The 10,558-nt window shown below is 33.3% G+C and overlaps 2 protein-coding genes across 4 annotated transcripts; one reads left to right on the top strand and one right to left on the bottom strand.

The window, feature by feature from the left end:
- The first annotated feature begins 3,619 nt into the window (after positions 1–3,619).
- LOC8259780 (50S ribosomal protein L22) lies at positions 3,620–7,803 on the top strand. Of its 2 annotated transcripts, XR_001535553.2 has the most exons (9): positions 3,620–3,771; positions 4,213–4,350; positions 4,978–5,060; positions 5,316–5,480; positions 5,840–5,950; positions 6,447–6,513; positions 6,588–7,037; positions 7,183–7,308; positions 7,404–7,803. XR_001535553.2 is itself a non-coding variant. In XM_002524039.3 (7 exons), the coding sequence occupies exons 2-7, from the start codon at positions 4,224–4,226 to the stop codon at positions 6,869–6,871; spliced, it is 837 nt and encodes a 278-aa protein (XP_002524085.1). In that variant the 5' UTR covers positions 3,620–3,771; positions 4,213–4,223; the 3' UTR covers positions 6,872–7,169. The 2 variants fall into 2 exon arrangements, 1 of the variants encoding a protein (XP_002524085.1); XM_002524039.3 differs by lacking the exons at positions 7,183–7,308; positions 7,404–7,803 and having other exon boundaries at positions 6,588–7,169.
- On the bottom strand, positions 7,653–10,091 carry LOC8259779 (dihydroneopterin aldolase 2). 2 transcript variants are annotated; one of them, XM_015722344.3, is made up of 3 exons: positions 9,923–10,091; positions 8,085–8,289; positions 7,653–7,973 (listed from the first exon to the last, which is right to left on the bottom strand). In XM_015722344.3, exons 2-3 carry the CDS (start codon positions 8,279–8,281, stop codon positions 7,769–7,771), a joined length of 402 nt encoding a protein of 133 aa, XP_015577830.1. In that variant the 5' UTR covers positions 8,282–8,289; positions 9,923–10,091; the 3' UTR covers positions 7,653–7,768. The 2 variants fall into 2 exon arrangements, with proteins under 2 accessions (XP_015577830.1, XP_048236015.1); XM_048380058.1 differs by lacking the exon at positions 9,923–10,091 and adding an exon at positions 8,485–8,525.
- Between the last annotated feature and the right edge of the window lie 467 nt (positions 10,092–10,558).

Genomic DNA, 10,558 nt, shown 5'->3' with positions numbered 1-10,558 from the left:
ATTAAAGCCCAGTGTTTAAGATTGTTGTGATTGCAATACTAGAGAACTTGAAAAGAGCATATAATATCTCAAATGAGAAGAAAAAAAATCTCGTGATTACTTTATTATATGCTTAAAAGTTCAGAGACAAAAGGACAGATACAAGTCAATACAATTAAAATGACAACGAAAGTACGTTCAGAGGAATACAAAAAAGTAACGAGAGAGCAATATTTTTTCCAATAGCTTTATCTCTAGGGGAGCTCTTTCAATGGGAGCGGCTTTTTTTAGTATTAAAAATTAAAAACAAGAAAAGAGATTGAAAGCTAATAATAAATAAGAGTCTTATTAGTAAACAAAAATAATAAGATCCATGTAAATTCCATTCGGGAACCGGATTTGATACTAGCATTCTCGCCTGTTGGAAAAGTCTATAATCCAAAGGGTTACCTCGAGGGGTGGGAGGCCCTTATTGATATTGATTAAGAAATCAATCTCAAAGTTAAAATCCATATCCAGAAATGACCGTTTCGTAGAGACTTCGAATCAATAAGTCTTTTTTTTTTTTCATTTTGTTTGAGACGAACTGAATATTGAGTGAAATATCTGACACAACTAAAGAGTTAGTATCTATAAAAAAATTTATATATAAAGGTGAGAACTGCGAGTTTTTTTTTCAGAAAAAAGTAGTTGCTCCCTTATTCGAATCCCGCGAGTATGTCTACTATTGCTTTTGCAGAATTTCTATCCTTATGTGCCCAGTAGTCTGCCAGTTGCGAAAAGGTTAAAGATGATCCATGCGCGTGTAATACAAAATTTTGATAATAAGCTTTCAAAGTTTCATAAAAAGTCAAGCATTAACAATGGCCATTGAATGAAGCCCATCGTTCACTATCAAGAAAATAAATTGGTAGGCATGATTTTTTTTTCAAACCCATAACTCAGTATCTTTACCAATTTTTTTTTATAAAAAAATATTGCAATTCACAATATTAATTGTTTATTTATAAACATCAAAATCAAAGCACGGATAGAATGAATAAAACAAAGCTATCCAATTGACTCTTCATTTTACTATTATCTTTCCTAAACTTCATTAATTTCTTATTGTGGTTAGTTCTTTAGTGGAGGCTCAATTGGTTTCCTCTTTATTGGCTTCTTCGTCATGCAAGCTAGTGAAATTTTTACCCATTATTTACTTGCTGCAATGTTTGGTTCGCATTACACGCGCATGGGTTTTGATAAATTAGTAGGTAAAATGACCATTTTTGACAAGTTGATGGTCTAATTGGCCAAAAAAAATAAAATTTGAGTGAATTGCCCGTAGACTCCAAATAGAGGGGGCAAATTGCCCATTTAGCCGTCAGCTTTTTACAGGAGAAGACATAAACATAAACTTTGTCAGTGTAGTTAAAAAAGGTGAAAATGTAACCCTTATAACAGCTACATCCAAAACCTAAGTCAAAGAAAACAGACCCATTATGCAATTAGCTTTAAGCTAATTAAAAGAAATCCCTTAAAGCAACTCTCCTACTCTGCAAATCATCAAGCCGATTGACCACATTCTTCTTTAATTTCAACAGTGAATCCTTATGCTGCTTGAGCTCATTCAAATCCATACCTTCTGTTGACATCTTCCACCACCAACAAAACCCGTCTTCACCATTTTCTTGAACCAACGCTGGTCATCACCATCAAGAAAATGATGGATAACAGAGCATGAAGTAGGAAGTCCAAATGCATAAGGTCTTATTCCATGTGGAGAAAAAGTGACAGCGGCAGCATTAGCACCATAAAGATAGCAGAGTTCATCAACTTTCTTGAAAAGCCCTTCTGTACGCTTAGCGAAAGTAGTCTCGATCTGATGTTTGTCCTCTATTTTCTTGCGTCCTGTTTATTGTTTACTACCGATCACCATTCTTGATTCTTTTTCTTGAAAACAATAAGAAAAAGAAAAAAAAAAAAGAAACTTCTTGCAGAAAAAAAGATGTGTTGACGTTTTAAAGATGGAAAAGGGAGGGAAAATATCTTAAAAGTAAGGGAAGGGGAGAAAATTGGAAAATATATATATATATATATAAGGAGAATGCAGACTGTTAGAAAAAGAAAATCAGAATTCTTTTTAGAGAAATGAAATAGTAAAAGTAAGAAAAAAAAAAAAAGGAGAACAGTAATTAATAATAATAACACCATTATTGAACCTAATTAAAGAGAAAGGATAAAAAAGAAAAAGAGTAGATAGATTATTGGTGATGATCAGAAATCAGTTAAATTTAAAAAGAAGTAGAAGAGAAGATTCAAAAATTAGGAGGAGAAGGAAGTCTTAAGAATAGAACTAGAAGAATAGACAGCCACTAATTTATCCTGAAAACACAAAAGGTTGTGTCTTTAATTGCTTAGAAGTTATGAATACAGGAAAAAAAATACTATACTGTCCTTCAATTGCCCTATCCATGTATAGTGTGAGATTACATGTAATGTATATTAACTGTTAAGGCAATTTCGGACCAGGAAATAGAAATCCATGATGACCAAAGGACTTCAGTTCTTTGATTTGTTCAAAATTCAATCATAAGATTTTGATGGATTCGTCTGGAATGGGAGTTGATCACTAGAAGCTACTCTGTCGACGAGAGAAGAAGAAGAGTCAGCAAATCAATAGATTTTATATTCAATTTAAATCAATTTAGACAAGAGAGATGATTTTGTCAAATTAATGATAAGATAAATAGTACAACGTGCCTTCTCCATATGAGAGCGATATTTATACCCGATGATCTATGGTGATAACTTAAAATAGGGTTAGTCTTGTAATTTTATTACAATCATCTAATAGCTAGAGACGTATGACTAGCCTAAAGTTTAATGACGTCTACGGTACTATTAAATTTTTTTGAATTATTTAAAAGTTTAGACAATACTTATCAGATAGTTTGAATAGTATACTTTAAAATATAATACTAAGCTAATTTCTCATATCTTTTATAGTCAAAGTTCAATAGTTTGACTAGATCGATTATTTTATTATATCAAGATTAAATTATCTTTTATTAAAATAATTAATTTTTTTATGAGTGAAATTTAAATTTTACTTAGATATGTATTTTCTAAAGACATATTATTTAGTTAACTCTTATAAGCTCAAAAGCATTTCTATTCAATTAAAATTTAATTTTTTTATATTAAAATTTAATTCTACCATATATTTAAAATATTTCAGCTTTATTTATATAAAAAGAAAGTTATTAGCTTAGGTGTAGTTAGATTTTGACCTCAACCAATGTCAATAATTCATCATCCAAATATAAATTTTAAATTATATAAAAATCAAATATTTAATTTAGCAAAAGATTAAATACTAAAACTGAGTATTGTGATATTCAAAATCGGCTTAAGTTGCATTTTAAGAATTGAGCTCCAATATTTTATATGACCTCTTAGTTCACTTTTTTTTTTTTTAAGTTTATTAGTTTAAATTAAAATATTTATGTTACTTTTGTATGTGTGAATATAAAAAGATAACTGCTATATAATTTATTGTCCGCTGATCTTGTGATAAATTAAAAAATAATAAATAAAATCAAATGACCCGAAACCCATGGAGCTGCCCGTTTAATCAACGGGTCAAATCAAAAGAAGACTCGTCTAGTTTTGTTTTAGGCCTTTTCTTTTTTCTCTTTTACCCAAACAGGGTTTAAGCACACTCTGGCTGAACTAAAGCCGACTGGCTGCATTTTTATCTTTTTGTTTTTTTTTTGGCTTTGATCAAATTGTAGGGATTTCACCGGTCAGGTAACAATCTCCATTTTCTATTTTACTCAATCTTAATTTTCTGTTTTCTCTTCTTTCTCGGGAAACTGTAATGTAGAACAATTGCCTGATTTCATCAAGCCACTCACTGAACTGCTCTTAGATTGGAGAAAATTGTGTGATTTGGTTTTGGAAAAAATGATAATTGGATTTGTGTTCTCTCATTTCAGTCTATATTCACTTCTTTAAGAGGTTAGGGTTTTAGGGAGGTCTATTCGTTTTGGAGAATTGCATAATGTTTATATTTCGATTGTTATTGATATTTTCGTGTGCCGTTTCACTGCATAAATGTTTCTTCTTTAATTTCTTTTTTATAAATGTTTTAAGGTTTATAATTAGTTACCAGTAACTACATTTAATCTGATTTTTCTTTCTTTTTCGCATGTTTTGTTGAAGATTATAACGTGTATTTTGTTCATGTAGTTTTTGAAGTCATGGTGGGCTGGCAGAGACATTTGCAGTTTTTACTTCGCCAGGTTGGGAAAAGAGTGGAGCATAATTACTCTGCTGTCTCCAACTTTTCATCTTCTTCTTCCTGTGTGGAATCATCTCTAAAACCTGGTCAGTCTGTATCAATACTGTCTACTAGTCTATGCACTTGTTTTTGTGTGTCATAGACGTTGTTTGCTAACATAGACACAGCACAACATAGAAACATTTACAAAATATGCTAGTTATTTTTGTAATGATTATACTTGATAATCTGAAGTAATCTCATTCAAAATGCTGAAGCACAAGAGTGAAAAACATATTAAAGTCACCATGTGAAGGGGATCTGCTTATTTTCTAACCACGTTAGCTCTTGCACTACTATTACCTACTAAAAGTAAGAAAATGCACATGAAGGGAAGAACATAAAATGGACTGAAATTAACTGACAAATACTTCTTTCTAAAGGCATCAAAGTTGATTAGTAAAGCCAAATTAAGATGTCCAAAATAGAGAACGTGGTCTGGTTCTCTCTTGCACTGTCAGAAATTCAAAATAGAGACATGTAGTATTAGTAATTCAGACATTTCTTGGACATTGTGCAAGGCTATGAAGGCAGAATATAGGTTAGATGGACGTACGACATGGACATGACTGCAAAGCACGGGTGTCCATGCTTCTTAGGTTCAAATTTTTGCAATCTGATGTGCTCAATTTTTGGTTCGAATGAATGTTCCGTAATGTGAATTACCTTTGCAGGCGATTTACCGTGTTTACATAGATTATGGAAATCACCTTCTACCAACATCTCGAGGTCTTTCTATCAATATTTGCAACAGTCGGTAATGCCATCTCCTCTGATTATGTCCCTTTCTTTCTGATTTTCTAATATGAGTTTGAGGCTGTTAATGTCTTATGTTTTAATGGTTTTTTGGGTTTCAACTTCAATTGATTTGTCTTACTTGGTGTAGTTTGTTGAGATGATATGCTTAAGTTGCTATTAATCATGATTTGTAATTGGAATTTTTCTGCTACAGAACTTCATTTTCATTTCTCCATTAAATTTTCATAATTCTTTCTTTCTTTCATGGTTATAGGGTATATCAAGTTCAAGGAAGTTATTAGCAGATTCTTCTGAGCAGACACCCATCCGATCACCTTTGACTCCTGCATTAACTCCACTAAGCAGTGGAAAAACTGAAGAAAAGAAGGCAATCTGTAAACAATCAAAAGTTCAAGCAGTACTTAAGAACATAAAACAGGTATGAGAAGCTGCAGTTCTATTGTGCATCATAATTTCCATTTAGCTCCCTTGGAATCCCCCTTTTGCTAGATATCTGAGGGATTGTCACATCTTATGAACAAGTTATGTGATTAGAATACTAATACAAGCTGTAACAAATCCCAATTTAGCATCTGAGAGTTATTAGTATAGGGGTACAGGGCAACCGAAGTGATGTGCATAAGGCTTTGACCTGGGATAGGTTTTCTATTTTTGACCAACCATTATAAAATGCGATTATATAGTACTCCTTCAATAGAAAATTTTATTATGGAATGAAACACATTTGGACAGTGTGCACCTCAACCGTTTTGATTAATTTTTGCTTGCTGGTTTCAGAGTCCTAAGAAGGTCAACCTGGTTGCTGAACTAGTTCGCGGCATGCGTGTTGAAGATGCACTTTTGCAGTTGCAAGTAACAATTAAGCGAGCTGCAAAAACTGTCTACCAGGTTATACATCCATTCTGCACCTTGTCATTCTCTCCAAATAGCAAAGAGATTTTAATAGATTCTTCTAAAGCAGAGTCTTTCCTCCTTGTTCCCTGGAAAAGAGAATGTTGAAAGAAAAAAGAGGGGGAGGGAGGGGCCATTGTTCAGAGATAAACATACTGAACTGGGTTTTAGTAGACAGGAACCTAGTTTAGGTCTCAAATTAGCCTTTTACAAACTGAACTAAATAATATATTAATTAGAGAGGCAAACTGTTAGGACTTTAACGGAAGTAGGAAAGCCAAAGAAGACTGTGCTTTCTGAAGCATGTTGGGTGATGAAATCATTTTCAACACTTGTAGGGGCATACTCATTTCAGAGTTGCAATTACTTTTCCTGGAATCAGTGTCCAATCTTCAGCTTTTGTTGGTTTATCTAGAATTTCTGGGAAGAAATCATAACATTTTGGTCTCTCCTGAATTAAAGATGAAGAAGTCTAAATTTTTGCCTTTTGCAGGTTATTCACTCAGCTAGAGCAAATGCAACTCATAATCATGGGTTGGATCCAGATCGCCTCCTTGTTGGTAAGTAATGGAAATGAACTTGTTTCCTGACTACTATTAGAAACATATTTATCTCAAGTTCCTTTTTCACGTAGCTGAGGCATTTGTTGGAAAGGGAAATTTCAAGAAGAGAATTTCCTACCATGCAAAGGGAAGAGCTGGAGTTAAAGTGAGAGCAGAATGTCGACTGACTGTCGTAGTGAGGGAGATAACCCCTGAAGAGGAGGCTAAGATTGCCAGGCTAAGAGTGCACAATTTCCGCAAGCGCACTAAGCAGGAGAAGAGGCTTGTGCCACACAAGCTTATTGAGACCACTCCAATTTGGAATCGCAAAAAAGCCAAAGCTGCTGATTATGAGCCTGATGGCATGGCTGCATGAGATTGCCTTCTTTGCCATGTTTCACATTGTAATACAAAGTTCCATAGAGCTGTTTGGAACCCTATTGCATGATTTTGCGTTTTAGTCATGCGATTTAGTTGAGATAGTATTGTAGAGTTGCATATGCCAAAGCGCTGGAAAGTGAGCAACCTTGTTTTAATCTCAGGTATTGGCTCATGCAGTCTCAAATTTTTCAGTGTCCACTATGTTTTACCATTGAAACATATTTTGGAAACCTTCTTTTCTTTATTCTTTTTTTGGGTTTAAGAATAAGGAGATCTGTTCCGTTTTCCCTCTATTAATTTTTACAGCAACACTCTTTGCGAGGATTGGAGTAGAATCGTGGATCATACATATCATTGTGGTGTTTGCTTGTGGCTGTTTCTAGTATCTCACATTATTGGATCGAATAAGACATGCAAATCTTGATCAAGAAAGTAAGAACACCAACAGTATCACAGCGAATCAGTTTTTATTTCCATTTTATTGAATGCCATAAGATCTTATGACCCAAACCTAAGTCTTTTTTCAGGTTAAAAATTTGATTAAATAAGGACAGGCCAGGAGAATTTCATAAACAGCTTTGCCAGTTTTATCATCATGACAAGCACATCATTGCAGTGCCAATTCTTGGGAGAAGAGATTTAATATCTAGAATCATGAATATGCCCCAAATAGAAATGAAAAAAGAGCAGGCAAACTTATTTTGTTTTCCAGACGCCAGAGCACATAACACAATTGTCCTAATAGTTGCTGAAGGTGTGGCCGTCGAGTAAAAAGATTGTAAAAATGCTTCAAAAGCTGCTCCATCAAACTCAATTACACAATGTCCACTGGAAACATACAAATTGCCGACACAGATATAATAGTACCAAATCTCAAATAGGTAATAATAATTTAGTTTGGAAAATCAGCACTTCTGCGTCTGAGAATCTCTACTCCTAAATAGTCCAGAGGACCTTGAACAGCAACATGAGGCTTCCCAACTTTTACGCGCACAGCAGATATCCGGGGGTGCTTTGTCAGGGTGGTAGAAGCAATTGCTTCAGCCACCGACTCCAGAAGATTATAAGGTTGTCCCTCAACAACTGCCTTCACTATTCTGTTGGATGGCCAAGTAAATAATCAAGACAAACTTCCCATAGAATGTTAATTCTCCTATTTTCTTAGCAGATGATGGATCAATAATAGTGAATCTGCTGTCTTAACTCACCTGTAAATTTCAGTATAGCTGATAGTGTCTGACAGCTGGTCAGATTTACCAGCTGCCCTGAGATCCATCCAGGCATCTACATCTATTAAGAATTTCTGACCCAAAGTCCTTTCTTCAGGTTTCACCCCATGGAAGCCATGGAATTTCAACCCTTTTAATATGAGTTTGTCTCCACCCTTTATCTCATCACTCTCCATCGTCAATCCTGATAAACAACAATATTGTTAACAATTTTCTTCAAAGGCCAAACTAAAAATACGATATGAATAAGAAAATATTCCATGCTTGAGAAAATATTTTCAGGTTAAGCATGCAAGTGCTTTTGTTGGTTTTTTCTAATGCAATAACATGATAGCAACTGAAATTTAACAAACTACAAATTAGAAGACAATTAGTTTACCTTCTAATAAATATTAGACATTTTTTACATCATAGTTCATACAAGCTGGCTCTCTAAAATGTAGCCTCATGTCACATGAAGAAATAAATAGTAAAATGAATGATTAATCAGGTGTCTAACCTCCAAAATCACACCATCCCATATTTTGTCAACTAACCAAGTCAAAATACACCAAGTCAATATACTATAATTAAGCTGCTATTTTCTTGGATCAGAAGATAAGTAAAATTATGGAGGAAACTTAACAGTCATTAGGTGTAAACTCTCTCCTTTTCTTAAATATAGAACATAAAGCCAAATTAATCAACTTTAACAAGTTGGTTAAACCAAATGAGAACTTAACAACCATCTAGTGGTCAAGTAGTCAGTGTGTGTGATTGAGTTCTCAAGTTCGAGATTCTCCCTTCAAATATGACGGTTTATTTCCTGTTTTATAAAAAAATTTCTCATTCTCTCTTACCTAACATAATATACTAACATGCTAACCTTATATCTCTGTTAAAAGAAAAGAGCTTAACTAAATTTTATCTTCTAACAAGGTAAGAAAATTTTATAGCCTATATTTTCACAGAAAGAATTATTACTGTTACACCCACGCTATGACCTGAATGGATCAAAGTTGCATTCCTTATCTGTGTTCAAACATCTCCTATAGTCAAAACGGAGAGTGAAACATCATAGCTGAGTGGTTTATTTTTGGCTGCCTTGGGAAGGTATCTGATTTTGTTTCAGTTCTCCTTTTCCCATTAAAGTAGAATGGTAGCTCAAAGGGGACTTAATAGGTGTTTCACTATCAGGACATAACCCTTACAGGCTTTAATACCCTTCAGCCTAAAAGAAGATAAGAGAAGGCCTTTTCTCAGCTTCTGCTGAATTTAGGTAACTCAAAAAATATGGATCTTAGGCCTAGAATTTAAGCATGAAAAAAATGTGGAAATAAGATGAATCTGGAGGGTCTGTGCGGAAAGTATAAAAAGAAGTGCAAGAATTCAGTGAAAATAAACACTTACGGTCAGCTTTCATGTTTGAAAAGCATAAATTGTTTTAATTTGATTTTCTTTTTTCCATTTTTACAATAAAAAAAATAAGTGTTCTTGAAAGAAATGAATCGTATCCATCGAAAAACAATTTACATATAAAGAAATAAAAACAAAACACAAATTGCAGAGAAGAATTGCAAAAACGGCACCTAAACCACTGTCACTACTACTCACTTCTCACCATTCTCACATCATAAGCAACTTTAAACGACATAAAAGAAAAAGAATTCAATAGCTGAATTACTGGAGCTACTGAACATATCATCAAAAGAAAATGAAGAAAGAACCAAATCTATATATATATACCGTACAATCAAATGCAATACAAATTTTAGACACGAACTTCTTAAATTCCAAACATTAAAAGGAATTCAAATTTAAATTTTGAAAGATTATACCTTTAAATAGAAAAACTTATGGGCACCCTTTGTGACCCAATCAACCCACAATACTCAGAAATAACTCGCTGTCGCCGTGGCTCTCACGAGTGGGAGAGCAGTGAGTGGGGGTTTTGTGCTGTGAGTTTTCTGTAGTGTTTTATGTTTGGGAAGATAGAATATAAGAAAGAAAATTAATTTATTGCTGTCCAAAAGAAAAAGTTGTTTTATATATCTTTTTAAATAAAAAGATTCCTTTTCTTTTTCACCACCCAAAGTTAAAAGGAAAATGATCATATGCCTCATTTAAAAAACCAAAAAGAAAAAAAAGTTGACCATTTTCTTTCAAAAAGAAAAAGAACAGCTATAAGGAAAGAATTCAGATAAGAACTAAAATAATCTTCTATTGATATTTTAGTGGATACAATTTTTGGTTCTTTGATAGGGTGAAATAGAGAAGGGAAAATCTGATTCTTTTGAATAAAATACCCATCCCCATCTCAGTATAAGGGCCTGTAAACTTGAGTTGAATCCACCTCATAATACCTGTTTTTTTATCAGTTTAAAAATAAAAATAACAAATGAATAATGTTTAGAAGTTCAGTTTTACTGTATAATTTCTTATAAAATAAAATGAGTCAACCAGTGAAACATTAC

The sequence above is a fragment of the Ricinus communis genome, chromosome 10, assembly GCF_019578655.1.
Source record: "Ricinus communis isolate WT05 ecotype wild-type chromosome 10, ASM1957865v1, whole genome shotgun sequence".
NCBI classification, from domain to species: domain Eukaryota; kingdom Viridiplantae; phylum Streptophyta; class Magnoliopsida; order Malpighiales; family Euphorbiaceae; genus Ricinus; species Ricinus communis.
Note: the sequence above shows the minus strand (reverse complement) of the source record. Positions and strands in the feature narration are given on the sequence as shown.